This window comes from Triturus cristatus, chromosome 1_1 (genome assembly GCF_964204655.1).
Source record: "Triturus cristatus chromosome 1_1, aTriCri1.1, whole genome shotgun sequence".
Lineage (NCBI taxonomy): Eukaryota > Metazoa > Chordata > Amphibia > Caudata > Salamandridae > Triturus > Triturus cristatus.
Window position 1 is genome coordinate 35905207 of NC_140579.1, and position 19958 is coordinate 35925164.

A 19958-nucleotide genomic window follows, 5' to 3' on the forward strand; every position below is an offset into this window, starting at 1 on the left:
GTAGAATAGAATATGTGAGAAATGCTACGAAGGTTGGCGGTGCCTGAGTAAGGGCAACAGCGTAATGGTGTCAATGGGAAAGATGGGGCCTTATTTGAATTTCCTCACCTTTTCCATAAATGGCCTGGTTTGTGATATAGAGAGCCTTGAAGTAGATTATTTTCTTAACTGGAAGCCAGTGCAGGGCTATGACAGCTGGTCTGGCTGATTGATGCATCAGTGTTTTTTTAATAATTCTAGCGGGGGCATTCTGCCCCACTTGGAGCCACTTGAGCACAAATTTCGGACTCCCAAAATACAGGAGGTTAATATAATCAAGGTGAGAGTTTATACGTCTCTCTACCACTACCCTTCTTGTGGGAAAAGGTAGCATCTGCAGGAATTTCCTAACAGATCTTAAAATGCCATCGAATGAACCTGCCACTTTTTTGGCTTGTGCCTCCATCGTAAGCTTATTGTCTATCTAGATATCTGGGCTTTTCAATCCTTGATCTGGCTTAGAACGATCACCCATATATTCTGGTCATGAGTGTTCCTGCAACCTACAGCTTTTATTGCCAACCACCAGGACCTCCGTTTTGTCGACATTAAGTTTTAGCCGGCTGCTGGACATCCAATCAATGTTGCTTTTGGGAAGGGATCTACAATTCAATAGATATATCAGCAGTTTATTGGGGGCGTGTTTCTTTAGGGTGCTTAGAAATAGTGGCTGGTAAAAGATGGAAACCAACCATCAGGCTACATGTAGTACAAACTGTTGGGGACTCCCGCATAGGCAGAACCTTTTATCTGCAACCTGTTGATGTGGTTAAGCGTTTCTGGTGTGTAGGTTAGCCACATTTATGAAGAGCAGAATTTCTGGTCTATGGCCCTGGTCGGACGCAGACAGGCGCAGACTACAATTGATGTATGTCATTATAATTTACCACCTAAAGCTTCAATGATATATTTATTGCAGAATAATAATAATGTTGTTACTGTTAAGAGCAAAATAGAGATGGAATGGGAGACAGTGATCCAAAAATAATTTCCACCCTTAATCTTGAGCAAGATTTGGACAATGAGTAAGTCTATCTCATGTGCCAGCAATGTTACCCAAACTTTCCTTATAATCAAGCATTCTATACTTCAGTTTCCATTAAAAAATGTCATACTCTAGTGCCCACTTCAAGTTGGTCATGGTCTTCTTCTACTGGTAATTTTATACAAGTGGTCTTTGAACGTAGTTTATTTCACCTTTTTTGGGAAGATGTGTGGGAAATGATTATGATTAGATTTCAAATTGATGCTCCTTTGTCTTTGCAAAACATTATTGCTGATGGTTTTCAACTTCTTCCAATGAAAGGTAAAGTACTGGACATATTTATTTCAATTGTTTTACAACAAATTTCAATAAACTGGAAAGATAATTCCAATGTATCCTTTCATTCATTGTGGAATGAGATATGTTTCATGCATGACATTAATACTATCAGTTGCCCCTTGCCCCAATTTCTTATAAAAATTATAAACTGCGGATGCCTTTGACGGGCTATCTAACAAGAACCTCCATGTCTTCAACCATCCATAAAAATTGGAAGTTGATGAAGTTGATAAACTTCCTTGAAAACATTGACAATCTTGGTGAATTGTACACATAATTAAAAAAAACTGTTGCTGTTCTGTAACATTACATTACTAATTTGATGTAGGTATTGCATATTTTAGAAGGCCTGTATCATTTACTGACACCTTTTCTATTTCCTTTCGCCTTTTTCCTGATTTACTTATAGTTAGCAAGTTGTTCACTTTCATGGTATAGATAAGCATTTTATAGAATATTAAAGTTAAGTTCTATTTGCATATTATCGAATTTTAGGCCTTTGTTGGTTGGCAATATAGCTATGTTTGCTGCATATTGTACTATTTCCTTAATAAAATAAAGGCTAATAAATAAAAACAAGTATGGATACTGTTCCTAGATTGGTGCTTGGGATGGTTAGAGGCTAACTTGAGCAGGATCCAGTAAGCACATAGCTTTGATACATTGTTGGAACTGAGGAATTATTAATTGTTAGAGCATCTTTGCTGAATAACATATTCCAGTTTGTTTTCTATGCTTTAGCTCTAAAGAGATCTGTGTTAGCAACATTGGTCGGTGCCAACTATTGAATAAAATGTTGGATTAAGGCAATGATCGCTAATTCATTTTCTAAGGGAACCGGATGCATTTTAGTAATCAGTTCTATCCATATGGATAAGATCTTTGAAAAAGTATTCAAGATGGATAAAGAGCCATCTTTAATCTGTCTGTCTGGCAGGAAAAGTTGGTTCAATTGGGTGTCGCTACTGAAGTCATGCAGAAAAGGCTTGCTGTCATATAAAGCTAATGGAGTTAATAGTTGTTCATGTCTCAGACATTGAGAACTTAATTACAACAAGAAACAAATGTCATAGACAATTTTGCTTTCCATATAGTCCAATTTATTCTAAAAACATTTTCTTCAATCTTGTCACCGAAGGCATAATTCCATAAATAGACACAGCCTTCCTTGAGGTCCAAACACTCAAACTTCTAAATTCCCAAACATTCAGTGTACACTCATTGCATTTGTTGGAGCTGATCTCAGCTTTCAACCCTATAAGGCACATCTATTTTTTATTTGTATTCCTTGAGATGTTCAACTATTCTCCTGGGCTGCTTTATGACCCAATATCCAAATCCCTTGAAGCCTGCACTCTCATTTCCACCATCCAATAGTGAAGTACACACTTTTCTCTTCAGTCTAATACAATCCACATTCTCCATCAAAACATCATCTATATAACATTTCCTCTTCCTTCTTATCACCTAGATCAATGGCAACTCCATGTCTGAAACAATCTTAAGCGCTCATACCTTGAATGCCAGATGCTATCAAGACCAGCCCCTTCTGATTTGTAATTATAGAATGATCAGTTACTGTACTTCATTCTTCACAGCAGCAAACTTTCTTGGACACATTAATTAATTAATCAATCAATTTAAGGTGCAGCTTGTACAACAGCTGCTGGAACTGAGGAAGTCATGTAGGTGGAAGTAACCATAAAAAGAATACTTTCTGTTACGCAGATGAATTACCACAGAACTAGGCTAGACGCTAACTCAACTTGAGATCTATCACTAGAACACTTTACCAGTGCTGAGATGCCATATAATACATGCAGCACATAAAACATTCTCCACTGTTGATCTAACTAAGTGTACTTACATTTCCACGTAGAACCTACCCGAGATTCTCTCCCATGAGTATATGTTAACTTGTCACTCTCACTGTTCAAACCAGGTTCCGCCCTCCCACAGACATCTTAAAGTCTGGCATGTACTCACTTCTCACTTGCTTTGTCTTGTCCAGCAGGTAGGTGAGCGGTAGGCTAAAGTTCTGTGTAGTTAGCTCTGTTCCAGCAGGACTAGCCTTGGGTTTCTGATGATTTATATTATCAAACCTAAGAAAAAAACAACGTTACACTACTCAGATTACTAGAGTAATTGACATTGACCTTATTCAGGAATTCAATGAGAGGCACAAGTGGTATCTCTAGGAGACAGTGAAAGAGGTCGACTTTATAGTGAGCTGAGAAGAAACCAGAGACGTTCCAGATGTGAAGATGGTCTAATGTTAGACTACCCAGAAGAACAAGATGTAGTAAAGGAGCCAGTTATAGCTATATTACTTTTCAAATACTACTGGGGGGGCTCCGGTTATGTCAGCATACATGCACACAGTGAACAGTATAACTGTTCTGAATTCTCTTGTGACTGCCAGGCTCACCTAATACGTGTTTTGCCCTTTGTGGTCAGTAGACCAAGGGCTTGTGCAAGGCTTAAGATTCAGTTTGGGTAAGTTGGTGACTATGGAAACAGTTTAGAGAGTCTCCTTCCCTATGATGTCTTCTACTTTGCCAAAGTATTCCAAATAGGAACTGCCTCTGTCTTGATTTGGATCATATGGAATACACTAATATTAGAATCTCGCAGTCATAGTTAAACTGAAGCAAGCTGTGACCCTTGATTTGGTGGCATGATCTTGTATTTCTTTTTTAAAACGTGTTTTTCTCTTGTCTCCATAACTGTGCTTCGGATTATCAAGATTCTTTCAAGAATCAAGAGTGGCAAACCCCTATTGGTTACTTTTGTGAACTGCCCTAGAACTAACCTTGATTGAGTTTTACAGACTGGCCTCTACCCATCAGACATATCCTATGTGTAGTAGACTGTAAGCTATATCCGCATTCCCTTCAGTGTATGTCTTCTCTATTTGGAAGGCCTGTGGTATCAACTGATATACAGAGAACAAGGTGGATTTTCCATAATGACTCCAACACTCATGAATCATTGTATATTGACCATGTGGCACTGAAGACTCTCTGAGGGAGGAAAGGACACCTGACACACATACTCTAGGTTGCAAAAGCTGGTGTATCTACCATTTACATTATGTCCATTCTGCAAGGGTGGTGTCGGCCCAGTGAATGGTATATTTCACAAACAGTATGAAAAGAAGGATATCATGGTGTATTCCAGAGCAGAAAACTGCTATAATGACATCCAGTTGCACAAAGGACAGCTCTAAGTAACTAATCGCAAGTTCACTAATTATCATCATTCGAGCGGACTCAAACTATGCACAGTTGTTTCGTCCTGCCCCCTTACCGATTAAGCGTGAGAGTGGGGTAAGTAGATACGTGTTAAGTGACAAATTAGGAATGTGACAGCATTCTATGTTCTAGATCCCTGGCATACATTTGGGGCAGTGAAATAGTGCAAGTGGAATTTGCATAGTAACTGATAGGAGCATGTGGGACTGTCTGGGTGAACCTGTCTGTCAGTGTGCATGGATGCATGGGGCTCAGATGGTATTGGTCAGGGAACTGAGACAGAATACGGGAGTAAAGCTGTTGGTTCTGTATTTCATAATATATTGCTAGAACCATGGTGTTACTTGCAGACACAATAGACAATCAGAATTAATAGTAAAGCTTTTTAGAAGAAGCAGGTCGAGCAGGCGTAGTATGATGATATGAGAAGAGAACATAGTTGAAAAATCAGTGGCAGTACCAGAAACTCTTTTCTCATACATACATCAGCAATATTCAATGTGTGATGGCAGTCTGAAAAACAATGTCCTCAAATTGAAAACCTTTTAGCTAAGAATCATTTATTTAGTTGCATGTCAATTTCTGTGTCTAAGCAGGACACAGGCTAACAAATTACTAGCCTACTAAACGGCTATAAAACATGGAAACCGGGTGGTCTTATTTCAGAGTAATGCAGTGCTAAAAAAATGATATGCAATTCCATTGTTTAAGGCAAATGTGCATACAGAAATTGCTTTGGGAGTCTGCTCAATTACAGTTTACTGGAGGACAGTCCTGGTTGGCCGAGTCTGTGATTCACAGATGTTGACTTTTCTTTTGTTAATAAACCCTTCCATCTTTGACTCACAGGTGCGCAGATGTATCTTTACACCACGGGTAATTGTATTCCATTTATTAAAAATTTAGATTGACAACTGAGAAGAGAATCATACCTGTGAAATATGCTCTTGACACCCTAGAGAAAGAAAGACATGGAGAGAAACGTAAGGTCAACCAATAGTATACAAATGTGTATTTCAGATGACTAATGTGCATGACATTTTTAAGGCAGAGACTACAATATATCACAACAAGATATTACAGATGTGGCTTATGGCATGAGACATCAGAAACCAGCACCTCTGGGAGCTTCCTTATTCACAGGATTTGGGTTCACATTGAGAGTGTAGCCTTCTGCCCCAGCAACCTGCCAGTGTAGAGGATTTACCACTCCAGTGATAGGCAACTCTTCACATTTTGAGATATTACTGAAGAGTCTGCAATCCCTCCTGAGTCTCCTCTCATAGCTCCTCCCCTTTGATACGCCCATGCTGACCTTGCCTTTTCCAAACCCTGGATCCTTGCACACTGCCCCCCTCTGACCCTCACCCCTCGCTCCTTTCCCTGAACTGATTTAGTTCCTGAGAAGGGACCACCAAACAGGGGATGCATTTCAAAGACGTACACTAAGACTCCCAGGTGCCTGGAGGCACAGCTCCCCATGCCATGGGGCTCTCTTAACAGCAGTAACTCGAGCAGGAGGGCCAAGAACAGGCAATCATGGAGAGGTACCTGTGAGGCTCTGGTACCTTCCCTGACTAACATGGAGGAAACAGCACCATTCTGGAGTCAGAGGAGTCATTGGGCCCCAGCGTGTTGCTGGATATCGAAGAAGGGGCAGTTTGTAAGCACTCTTTGTCATTTAAAACCGCAGGACAGCAGCAAACGGAGCAGGAGTGGCTCGTCATGTCCAGAGGAGGGGAATGTTGCTTGTCTGGGTTCCTCCAATCAGCTGAAAACTGTGAACTTTGGTTGGGGTGGCACTGGAAAGAGCAATAGTAGCTATTGCATTGAGGGGCTGGCACAGATAATAATCTAGGAGTCCCCAAGTACGTGTTGGGAAATGGGGGTAGGATTATGGTGAAGTAGTGACACTCATGGACTGTTGTGGGCCCCAAAGTTTATTGATTTTGAGGATTATGCACCAAAGTGTAGTGATCTTGTGAAATATGTGCCCCATTTAGAAAGGGTTACCTGAATATATTAATCCTACTGATGTGACTGACCATTATAGATAAGGATATAAAATGTGTAAAAAAATACTTTTTGCCCCTAATCATTCAAATAAAAGTGGACAGAGCTGTGGAGAAACAGTTGTACTGGTTAGTAACTGGTCACACAGTGGACCCCCCTCCCCCCAGTGAGAACCTTAATTAATTTTCAGTTAAATACTACTAATGTGAAGAAGAAAGTGTCACAGGTAAACAACTGGTACTAATAGAGCGCCACGTTATTCAGAAAATTGTAGGGGTGCATCATATTCACTGTTAGTCCGCACCCACATATTAATCGAAATTGTATTAAGGTGTGACTCAGAAATGTATCACTCGAATCTGCCTAAAATAGTGTGATTAGAAATGTAACCATGCTTTTCATGAAGAGCAATATCGTAGTTTACTGCAATGTATTTTACTCAATGCATAATGATTGGTTTTCATGTAGTGCGGTGCATTAGGTTTAAACTTCCACCATATTAAAGTCTGCACGTGTAGTTTACTTACTCATATATGGAATGGAATGAAATCAATAATTAGAGAGTGATTATAAAATGTGTGTTTAAACTTTGCAAAGGCCTGATCGCATACACGTTTAAAGAGAAAGGCCTGTTCATTTCTTATATTAGCTAAATGCTGTAGGCCGAAATAGATTTCCCTTGGTAAGGCTTTGGGTTTCAAGGATGTTAGAAAACCTTAGAGAAGTGGAAAGTTTCTTGTTCTCATGTTTTGTTGCAAGTGCAAGGGCACTTAGCTCGTTAGAGAGACTAACACTTTGTTTTAGGAGTTAGGATGGTACGAGAAGCCAATATGGGAGTACACCGGAATTTAGGGATGATACTTTCGGCAGAGATGGTGCCTGAGATCCAAGGTCAAGCTAACCACCGCTGGATAGGATGCAAGTTTCGTTGGGAAAGTACTGGAAGAAGACCTGGCTGAAGAGGTGTGCCGGAGGGCGTGTTCTATGTTTTTGGGTTTTTGTATTAGGGACAGTGCCCCGAGGGTTGAGCAGTTGAGGCTTAGATGGGAAACTAGAAGGAGGATCTTAGAGCGAGCTCTGACTAAGTGAGTGTACTTCCAAGGAAGTCTTCACTTTTGACACCTTTTATTCTCTTGCCTGGGAGGGAAAATGCTAAGTAGGGATGTCACCTTAGAGATAGAGTAGGGATAGACTAACTGATTTTTCTTTTAAGCTATTGACTTCTAATGTAGAGACTGGAGTAATTATCGCATTTCTGATGCTACTGTAATTGATTATTCTTCTTATTCTGAGTTGGATGAGACTCCTGCGTAGGATTTCTTTTGTATTAGTGCCCATTTATTTTCTTCACCTTGTACTGAGGTGCTTGTATGTGCAGGTATTCTTGGTCGTAATAAATTCCTAAAATTGAGAATTGGAGTCAGTGGTCCTTTTAGAGTTTAAATCCAACTATTTGATTATGTGTTAAAATTTGGTTTCTCCCCTCTACACTATTTAGCAGATAAAAAGATCCTAGCGACCTGAGAGGATTCTTGGCGATGGTAAGGTAGATAAGAATACGGCGTCATCAGTACCCACACACTCACAACCAGAGATGATCACATCTAAGGTTCTAGAGGTAGTCCAGCTAGTAGGGGATTTACCAGTGCAACTGTCTGAACCTAAACTAATCAAACAGGTGTGTAGTCTCTTTCATTGTGTAACTGGATGAGACAATTCTGCTAGGGCCATACATTCTGTGTTTCCAACTGATAACATCACAAATGCCCCAGTGCTATAGTACTGTAGACTCTAGAGTCCTAGATACTTGCTGGGGATCTCCCTCATGCAGTTATCATCAAACCAGTGAATCTACACACTTGAGAGGAGACGCAATCATAGATGTAATTTTGGGGTCATCAGGGAATGCAGCTGCGACCCCTGGCTTGTTCCTCGCGACCCCTGGGACTGCCTTTCAATCCCTGGTCTGAGAGGTGGCAAAATCAGTGCCGGGAACACAGAGGAAGCTCATCCTTATGGATGTCAGATGGGGTTCCACTCTCCTTGTTTTATGTCTTTTAGGTGGAAAATATGGGAACCCTACTATACAATATCTGTTTCTTGTGCAAGAAACCTGTTACAAGGTGTTTTTGGATACTGCTCCCTGATTGAGTACTAGACTTTGTCACAGTCTTTGTGAACTCACAATAATACTACTATTTCCATTGCCATGCCTATGGTATGACATCGCTTCTGTCTGGCAGTAGTTGACTGAAGTAGTAAAGTATAGGTATTCTTCCCTAAACCGGATTGCAAGGGTTTCCTATAGGCACTTCCTGGTAAATCCATGTAGTAGATCATAGCTGAACTCCCTGAGTACATGGAGTATGTCAATGTGAGTTCAGGGGTACATGCAAGGTGGATACTTAGGTTGCGTTACCACCTATATTGACAAAATCAATATGGTTGGAGGTGCTCCATTGTTGTTTTCTCCATTCCAGCAAGTCCTCCATGCTATGCTCCCTTAGACCCCCTCAATGTGTAATATACTATGAAGCCAGGGGCAGTGCTTGGCTTTCAAAACATTCTCAAAAAGGACCATGAATGACCTGGCTGAACCTCTAGATCAGTTTTGGTAGGTCAAGATTTGAGGCAAACTAAAACAAAGACTTTGGCTGGTTAAGTGCAAAATGAGACACACTTCATGGAAAAGACTAGGCCGATGGAGCACCCTTGCATCCAGTGCACTGAACTGGGGACAGAATCTATCTATCTGGAATACACAAATGACAAGATGGTAGTTTAACCCTTTCATTGTTGCCAAAGAGAACTGGCTACCTGAAAGATAAAGGTAAAGAGTGGTTCCCCCAACATTTGGGTGACCATGGAATTTGATTCCTCAAGTGAGTCCCTCTCACTTATCCAGTGTACAAGGTTTGACTCAGTGACACTGTGCACATCTCTGTTCAAAAAGGACCACACTGAAGACAGAATCCATGGCTGTCATTCACTAAGGGGCTAGGGTCCAATTCACAGGAGTGCAGAGAAGATCTGTGCTCCGGAGTATGCTGAAGAGGAGCTAAACCGCCTTGTGTGCTTAGAATCTCCTCGCTCCAACAGTGCCTCAGAAGCTGTGTGACCCAGCTGCTGTGCGATGCGTAGCGCTGCTAAGCCTGACCAAGACCAGAGACAATGCTAAATGGCCCAAGCCAACATGTACTGAACACCTGCAAATCCCACACATTAAGGTACTGTAGCCCCAAGGCCAGTGTGCTAACCATGAGTGGAGTCCACAGGAATGTGGCCTGTCAATTCTGTGAGCTATTGCACTGCAGTATGTAAGACCAACTTGTGATACTAGAAAATGTACCGCATGAGGTGGACAGTAGCCTTTGTGAGCTGGCTCCCAGGAAGTATCAGTCCACTATATTCCCATTCGAGAGGCACGTTATGAGGTTGCCCATCACTGCTTTTAGCTATGGCTTTGTCAAATGACATGTGGCACCCTGTGTGATGACCCATCACGCTTAAGAACCAACTCCACCAATAAATGAAGCTGTACCTGAAAACTGGCATCCCTAGAGTGTGGACAGCCAAGCTGCAAAAACAGAAGACATCACCCTTGCTAAGGTAATAAAGACCACAGCAACTCTAAGTGTAGCCTTACTCAGTGACCACCAACCTCTGACAATACTGTCTCAGAACAAGCGAATATGATCAGACTGCAGCAGGCCAACACCGCTCGCTACTTCCAGTCTTCCACACCTGACATACTGTGTGTTGCCGCAACAGAGCCTTCACTTTCAAATAACCTATGAACACTAAAATTATTTAAATCCTGAACTCCTTAGGAGCCCTGAACTCTCACATGAGACTACGAACAGTATTTCCAAGCACAACAGTATTATTTGTGATTTAATGTCATACAATAATAAAATGCTCCAATAAAACCATTTCAACATTTTAATGGCACTATTAGTATTCATTACTTTGCTGAGGGTGGAAGGTGTCACATCTATATGCACCAATATTCATTACATTATATATTGAGATCACCAGTAGAAAAAAAATACGTGTTTGAAGTATATATTTAATAGACCTAGTATAATGCGGTCAAGAATCTGGGAGGTCACAGAAGTGAGTAAACCACTTCTTTGTACAAATGCAGGTCATCAAAGAGTTTTTTTGTGTTTTGCAATCCTATTCACTTCAGTGTGTAGGATTTAGCCCTGTGGTTAGGGTTAATTGAGCGTGGGGTGTGGTGGAGCCATTCAACATTTTATCTCAATTTCTATGCCTTCTTTTTTAGTTGTGGGACCATGCCTTGCTCAGCAAGCATCGTCTGACACTCGCATAGCAGATGTGTGGGATTGTAAAAGTAATAATTCAATCCCCCTTAACAACCGCAGGTCCATAACCAGTGGGTTTGCATAGGGTTTGCAGTTCTGTTTTCAACCTATTTGTCAGAAGTTCACCTAATAATGCAATAAACCAAGGGGAGAGGAAGATTAATGCGTCATTTTTTGCATCAGGTAAGTATCTGCTGCTTAGATGTGTGTGTAATCTGCAAATCTAGTGTCCCAGTTCTAGTACGTGAGCTTCAGTGGTAAAAGTGTCACCATCAGCTCAAAAGTTTCTTATACAATACCTGAGTTGGATACAATATTCATAAAATAAGACACTTATTTATATCTGTTGCTATATATGATTATTTTTATTTATATACATGTGCACTGTAATACATGTTCACTGACCTACAGTGTTTAAATAAACATCTAAATGTATTCACAATTTAATAATCCATTTTCATCCACTATTGAAAGTACGTAATCACAAAATTAACTTGAAAATTCTCTTTTCAGTGAATCTCTAATGTACAGTTAATATGTTTTAAAAGTTTTTATGGTTTCTAATTGAAATAAACATACCTGTGACTGTGTGAGGAAACAAGCTTTTTCCAGGGCCAAACCCATATTTTGCCACCATTTTGACTACTAGGCAATGGTGTAATGACTTTGAAATGACTTGAGCCCTGCTATTAATCACTCAGTACATGTGCTCTTTCTCTTAAAAAGGCACATGGAAGTGGGATATCCCCAACTGGCATAACTTAGCAAGTCCCTAGTATAAGGTGCCAGGGGTACCTAGAGCCTGTATGTTAAAGTTTCCTCTTATGGACAGGAGTACTATTTGCCGATAAGGCAAAATCATGACTCTCAGCCTGCCATTGTTGGGTCGCAGAGCAGTTTAAACTGCTAAATCGACTTTGACATTTCAAGCTATGGCAACACCCAAGCCTTCCTTTTTCATATTAGTAAGTCACCCCTAAAGCAGGCCTACTGAGCTCTAAAGGTAGGGTGCATTACATTACAAGAATTAACCTATGGTTTCATGTTTTTAAGGTTCTTAAAATAAAAACTGACATTGTTGGTTTTTACTGTGGAAAGGCTTGTAGACCCATTGGTGAGTGCAGAGACTTAATAGTTACTTCTAATTTACTGTCCCTGGTGGGCAAAGTGCAACTTTAGCAAGTTGCCACTGAGTTGTCCAAGGTTTTCTAGTGCCCATTTAAGGTTGCACACAAAAGAATGTCCTCAAGGCAGTCTTCTTGCCTCCTGGAGAGAAGTTTGAATGCCTCCCAGGAAATCCTGCAAAGGAACTACCGGGGGAGGAGGTGTTATCACCTCTCGCAGGGAAAACAACACAAGGTGGGAGACAAAAGGTAAGCTTTAAAGAGGAAGCCACCTTAGAAGTGAAAATTGAAAGAACACACAAGAAGGGCTGCTGTTTAGGTAGACAGGAAAGTGTTGGGGGAACTGAGAGGAAAACACTTACCAAGCCACACACAGAGAGAGGTTCAGCCATCTTGGGACTTGGGGAGAATAGTGCACTCTGGGATTAGAACAAGCCACACTTCACAGGAGTTTGTCATCAATGGGCTAATGACAGACACCTCCTCTTAGGGCGGCACTTCCTGGGCATAAAGGAGTCCCCCTTGGCCACCAGATCTCAAGATCTCACCCGGACTGAACAAGAAAACTGAAGAAGGACTGCCCTGCTGACCCTGGGCCCGACAAAGGAAAGGCTGCAGCAAAATTGGGCTAGTGAAGAAGGGACTGTGCCTGTGGTGTCCTGCTCATGTGGAAGCTGTCCACTGAGCCCCGATAGAAGAGGAGATTCCAAGTGTCGACTGACTTCCTGTTTCAACATTAGGGCCACAAAAGGTGGAGATGCCTGCCTGGGAACGTTGGTAGTCCAGATCACCAAATGGTTGCTCACCGCCACATGGCAGCCTGGCTTCCCAACACTCAAAAGTTGCACCTGAGTCTGATCTGAGAGAGTTGTCAGAGTGCAGTTTGGTTGCCCCAAAGGAGAGCCATTGACAAAATAAGGAAATCGCTGGTTTTGTTGTGTCCGGGGACTAGTGGTCTACTGGCTTCTTGCAGGACCAAAGAGGTCCTCTAGGGAAGTAGATCACTGTGGATAGAAGAGAAGATAAAGCAAAAACCTCCCTTTCTGCAAAAGTTGGGCCAGCTAACACTTGTGCCAGGAGTCCTTATATCCCAAATCAATAAAGGGTGGCTAAGCCTCCATGCATCAATGTTGGAATGCAAGTGAGTAGACCCCAATTAAAGAGATCTAAGTTGATCAATAAGAATAGCATTTACAAGAAAGTCAGTGACAAGATATACTCCTTGAAACATCTCCTTGAACCTGAAGCTCTAAACCCTCTTGATTTGTCAGTACCTGTTGTGCCAGCCAGCTCGCAAAGCAATGTATTCCCTTTCTTTAAGGGTAAAGGATCTACATCAGGGTGCTCTCACAATCCAAACAACGGCTCACAGTTCCAGAAGGACAATAAGTAACAAGCATTTACAATGCAATGGTCTCGGCCTTGGTAAAGTTAGAGCTATTGGCATTGCTCATGACATTATTTTTGTTTATGTGTTTGTTTTTAAAACATTTAAAGAAACGGCATTGTCATGAGCAATGCCAATAGCTCTAACTTTAACAATGCCGAGACCGTTGCATTGTAAATGCTTTTTCAGGATATGTGCCCTGTGTGCATGGCTATTTGGGTTGGAAGGGCGCATAATAATTGTGGCTGGATATTTTAGCTGTAATTGGACATTTGATATTGTATCTAGCTGTATAATGGCTGCTCCACTGGAATATCAGAGCTGCATGCCGGCATATCATTGCATCACCAAAACTGGTATATGTGAGGCAACTCAAACAGACTTACTTGCCTGCTGTATAACTGCTTTGTTCAAATTCTTTTATTATTCTTGCACCGTTGCATTGTAAATGCTTGTTATCCAAGCCAACAGCCGCCGCAAGCGACGTGATCACATCTGGCCAGCAGCAGCACATGTGGCTGGTTCTACGGTGTCCGAGTAGGGCCAATATCACTCAATATCCTATACCTTTTGTCGGGCTTTAAAAAACAGCGACGCTGTTGTGCTTTAAACGGGGCTCCTCTACGAGCTGTTTAAAAAACACACAGAGCCTCATTTTACGATATTGTGGCGACCAGACGACAAACGGTGTTATTAATTTACCTTCCGAATAGCGCCTAAAGCGAGTTCTTTTTTAATCTCCATGCTTTCCGTTTGGGCAACACAGAGGGTTAAGAGGCACATGGAGATTAAATATTCTGTTCAGGATCACACCATTTGTGTCAAATTGGGATGCAGGGATTGAGAGCCAGGGCTCCCTGGTTCACAGTTAACGATGTAGGCGCTAGGTCCCACCTTTCCGTCTCCCGCCACTATAGCTTGCACTCTCCCGTGGCACGTATTCCCAGTAACTTTTCCCCACACCAGGAAACGAGGGAGGGTGTTTAAGGGCAGCCCCTCGAAGGAGCGGTGAACGAGTAGCAGAGGCTAGCACTCACCAGGCGGCGTCCGTCTTTCCTGAGCAGTGGTGAAGCCTGTGTAATCCAGTGAACATCCAGCTGTGCGCAGGATCACTGTTCCCCCATGCCTCCGCTGCCTGCTCCAGGACGGCTATTGTTGTTCCCGGTTGGTGTGGCACGGCGAATCCTCCGGCACATTCCTGCCTCCGGGCTACCAGGCTGCCTCGCTTCCTCCTCTGCCGGCTGGGAGGCAGGCAGGCTCTCTCTCTCCCCACCGGCAGGCAGCAGTCCCTTCCTTCCTGTGTGTAATCCAGTCTGCCCCCCGCCTCACGTGTCCTTAGCCTCCTCTGTGTGCAGCCGAGCTCGCTCTGTGGCGCACAGGAGCACCCCACTCTCTGTGTGAAATCCGGCCCGACAGTCTCTGACAGACCCCTCCCCTCCGAGCCCTCTTGAGTATACGAGCCAGCCCGGCTCTGTGGCTCACAGATCACCTCCGTGGGTGTGTACAGCCGGGTCTGTGGCGCACAAGACCATGATGTGTGTAATCCAGCCCGTCTTTCTCTCTCACAGACCCCTCCGAGCCAGGCCGGCTCTGTGGGTCACAGATCACCCCCGTTGGTGTGTAATTGTACATTTGATATTGTATCTAGCTGTATAATGGCTGCTCCACTGGAATATCAGAGCTGCATGCTGGCATCGGATCACACAATGGACGCATCCTGCCTCGCGCTGCGTGGGTGCCATGTTTGCGCCGAAGGGGAGGGGCTGCGCGAGCGAGGATGGAGCGTGGAGGGGAAGCGCGAACAATTTCAAAACATTGTAGAACCTCACAAAGTGAGCACAACAACGCACGACATTGATAATGAGGCAGGAGGCTTAGGTAAACAAGTCGGATCACACAATGGACGCATCCTGCCTCGCGCTGCGTGGGTGCCATGTTAGCGCCGAAGGGGAGGGGCTGCGCGAGCGAGGATGGAGCGTGGAGGGGAAGCGCAAGACAGCAGAACCTGGAGAGGACATCCCGTCCAAAGCACGGTGCGGATCCCGATAGCAAAACAAGGAGATCAGGTGAGGGAGCAACGCCGGGACACCACCGCCTTTCTCCGAGGCAGAGAAGAACTGCCTCGGAGAAACGCAGCCTCGGTTTCGGATTCGGGGGCGTGTTTCTTTTTCTCTCCTCTTGCCATTGGCTGGAGGAGAGACAAACACGCCCTGCGAAAAGCAACGAAAAAACACGCCCCCCGATCCGAAAAGGACGGGGCTTCAACGGAGTGACTGGACCTCTTCTCCAGTGGCTGGCCAGCATTTAAGAGGCCAGCCAATGGAGAACAGGAGAGAAGAGGGGCGGGTGCAAGCCCCTCTTCTCAAAGTCACTCAAACTCATTAAATCTCGGAGCGAGACTGCGCAAGCGCAGCCTTCGCAGCCGAGACCTAAAAAGGAGTATTCAATAGATAAGGAAGAAGAAAAGACAACACAAAATCTCAAAATAACACACAAGAAAAATTTGCTTTGAGAACTCAGAGGTGCTTGACATAACAACTAATAAAGAAGAGATCACCCAGTTCGAAGGAACATGATGAAATGATGATTACCCTAAGGTCCATGTCGATCCTCCCCTGTCGAAGCCATTTCATGTAGACATTTCTCAAAATAGACAATACTCTTTTAATGTGCCCTCAAGCTTTCTTAAGCCTTTGGCTAAAACTTTTGCCTGCACTGAAAGGTCCACTTGCAGGGGACCACTGCCTGTGGAAAAAAATATTGTCTCGGACTGTGTCAAATGTTACCTCAAAATTAGATTTTATTGCCCTATTTGATCAATATGTAATACTGAATAGGTCTTTTTTTACTATCTTTTTTATTGAAAGTTTTGAATTGAAGATGGTTCAAAGTAGTGATATTGCTATAGTGAATGTTATGCACTCCCACTCATAAGTCTTCAGTGACCATTTACGTCTAAGGTGGTGTCCAACCTGATCCAACAAAATAGTGAGGTTTTTTTCCATTGTGGGGGGATTTACATAATCCCAGTATTCCGTGAGAGTAGTAGCAACTAGTAGTAACAAATAGTTGCTGGAGGGAAACTATGACCTATTAGTTTTCCACAGCATTGAGGAAAGGCAGGTCTCCCAGCTGGAGACAGGGGAATAAGGGATCCTTTTAAAAGCTGAAGATGAGCTGAAACAATGGAGTTGAATTATCAGCTTCCATCAATTAGAATTGTGTGCTGGGACAAGCAACTAATAGGTACAGTTAATAACACTTTTAAAGTGGTTTCCTGGAATGCAGCAGGATTGCTGAATTACTCTGATTAAATAGATTTTTTTTTAAACCTAAGACCCGATGTGGCCTGCATCCAGGAAACATGGTGTTTGAATGACTTTCTAATGGATGGCAACTTTGTGCTGAGCTGTAAGGCTGCCACGTTTAGGAGTAGACATGCCAAGAGTGGTGCAGCTATATTGCCGACTAATAATTTGAGTTGGGACTATTGTTGTGTCTCACATTCATCAAATTTATTTCAAGCTGTAAAACTCTCCCATGGGCAGCATATAATCATGGAAGACTCAATGGTGTTAGTAAATGCCTATATTCCTCCTGACCCCATGCATAATGCTCTTCTCGCCACCTTGTTTCCATTTATAAACACGGTGGTAGACCAGAAAGGTGTGCATAAGGAGTTACAAGTCGGGGACTTAAATTTGTAAATTCTCAAATTACTCAATCGGCCTATTCTCTGACCTAGAGAAAGAAGAAGCTTTAAATATTCCCCCGGCTTGCTTCCCCGCAAATATGAAATTCCATAAAGGAGACGCTCTGTTATTGGATCTACTCAGGAAAAATAATAGTGAATGGTAGAGTTGATTTTGACTCCTCAACAACCTTTACCTATAAGTAATATTCTGAGTGGTCCATAAGCAACTATTTGATAGCTTCCTTTCCCGCATACAGTTCAGTTCTGGAAATCTCTATTTCCCATGACACCTGTAGCGATCATAAAGCAATTTATTTTTTGGTAGAATTCAGCCCTATAGAGGTTGACTCATGGAAGTTTAATGGGAACTTCACAAGTTTTAGGAAACATGCGGGTAGTAACCACTGGAGACCAGTTTTGTTTAATAGAGTAAAAGAGGTGTTCGAAGAGATGATGGTTAATGGAGAATCCAGGAGACCGATGCCCTTTATGCATACACTCAGACTATGAGACTACTTGTAAGTCAGGTTGATGAAAGAGAGCCAGTGCCCGACCCGAAACCCTACAGCAGCCAACTGTAACTCTAAATAAAGAAATAAACAGATTAGTTAGAATCCAGTTACCCCATTCTCTGTGGAAAGAGGAAATGAATTTACCTCCTAAAGAGGGGAAAAGGGAATTCAAGGAAAAGATGAACAAGCATTGGCCTTTGGGATCGTATATGTGTTTAGCCAGAGGTATTGGTTTTGCCAATGTTTTTAAGAGCATTGTGGCTGCTGTGCAGTGTGTTGAAAAGTTATAATAAAAAAGTGTTATAAGCATTTTTGTTACTTTATATATAACCAAGAAGACATTATGTACAACTGAACGACCCAATTAAAAAAGAATGAACATAAAAAAAGTCTTGTCATTTTTGGTCGTTGCAATGTTGGCAACTTCTTCCTGCCTGTTCTAATGTTGAGATGGTGCTTAGTGATGCTGAGGTGGTGTTGAGTGGTGTTGTGGTGGTGCTTAGTGATGCTGTAGTGGTGTTAAGGCGGTGGTGTTGCGGTGCTACTTCGTTGGTGCTAAGGTGGTGCTGAGATCTGTTCAGTTGGTGTTGTGTTGAGGTGCTGCATCAGTATTTCAACTGTGAAATCATATGCCATAAATAACTTTAAAAAATAGAGCTAACTTAATTTGCATGTTTCCTTTTTAAATAATAAAAAAATCATTTGCTTCAAAAGCCAATGGTTTGCATTTCAAACGTAGAGAATGTACATTGCTTCCACTTATAAATATGTCAACAGCAAAAATGGTATGCTGTAAATTTGCTCCACAAGTAACAAAATCGTACTTATCCTGTTTTTGCAGCAGAGCAAAGTTTCTTTAATATGGTCCCAGAGATTAAACATTTGCCTTTCTAGTAGTTGGACGAGCTTCTTCTAAGGCTGATCATGCCCAAAAGCCTTATATTCTTTGATGTGAGCAACAAAGTAATGGAATTTTAAAATTCTTCTGCCTCATGTTTGCTGAGCGCTGGTACAAAGCTAGAGGCTTGTTGTGTGTGTCTGCAGGACTGCCGCGGGTGGTCGCTTTCTGCCCTCAAGCTGTTGGTACCCATGTCACGGAGGTTCTGTCGACTGGGGGTGCTTTCTGTCTCTTCAAAACATCCATGATGTTTGTTCACCAAGCCCTGACAGCGATTGGCCACAGTGCTTCATATTCAAATAACAAGTGCGATCGCCTAATGTATTGCTCAGGAGGTCACTGCAGCTTCCACTAGTTATTGGAACTACGATCACTGCCACATGCCAGTATGAACGCTTCCTACTGAACATCATCACATTTGGACAGTTTAAACCATTCAAAGCTACAGAAAGCAGTAAGAATGGATTGGACGCGCTAGAATTATGTTTTAAATGTGTATTTAAATATGTGGACTGTCATGTGAAACTAAATGCTGGTGTCGAGCATCAGCAAAGACCAGCACAATTTAAGCACTGAAATTTGTGCATTTGGTTTTTCCTCCTGTTTACAGATTAGTGTTTTTCATTTAATTTCATTTCAAACCTTTATTTCGGTCAATTTCAACCATAAAAGATGCATTTTAAAACTTTTTCCATAGAAATTAATTTGTCAATCAATTAGTTTTACTACAACATGCTAGGGCAATTGAGTACGTTTAACATGATCCATTCCAGCTATGCCATTAAAACTTGTCTATTTCAATAAATACAATAAAAACCATTTAAGAATCATATAAAAGCTAGGCGTTCAAAATAAAACCACATTATAATGAAATCCATAAATTTTTCAATCGTAGGCACATCATATCACACATTTATCAGAATTTGATTAATATCTCTAAAAATTTAACTTCATAGGGTAGCAATTCACCATTAATTAATAAAGTGCAAAGTGAAAAAGCCTATAAGAGTATAAGCTGTAGTTGCGTGATCTTGGCTTTTATAGCTCCAATCCAATTTTGGCTCTTATAAGGTTCACATTAAATAAAAATCTACTTACACTAAAGACAACCAATTGTGACGTGTCTGTCTTAAGTATCCGTTCTGCCTCTCTACAATGTCTAACATTCAGGTTTTTGCAAACTGGTTTAATCCATCTTTTCCTAGGGATATCATATGAGGGACAGAAAAATAATATGTGTAAGTCATTTTCCTTGACCTCTTTTGTGCATAACACACACCAATCACAGCTACTATCGCCATAGTTATTACCCCATCTAAATGTATTAGCGTTTGTCTGGAGGACCCCATATCTAAATTTCAAAAACAAAGATTTTGCTAATTGTG

General features: G+C 42.0%; 1 protein-coding gene across 1 annotated transcript in view; it reads right to left on the bottom strand.

The window, feature by feature from the left end:
- The window catches only part of LOC146869271 (E3 ubiquitin-protein ligase TRIM39-like), a 185129-nt gene that overhangs the window by 137101 nt on the left and 28070 nt on the right, over positions 1-19958 (bottom strand). Inside the window, exons 4-5 of the mRNA XM_085646508.1 lie at positions 5550-5572; positions 3350-3465 (exon numbers count right to left, since the gene is read on the bottom strand). Coding sequence (XP_085502634.1) covers positions 3350-3465; positions 5550-5572 — 139 coding nt within the window. The remainder of the gene's footprint in view (positions 1-3349; positions 3466-5549; positions 5573-19958) is intronic.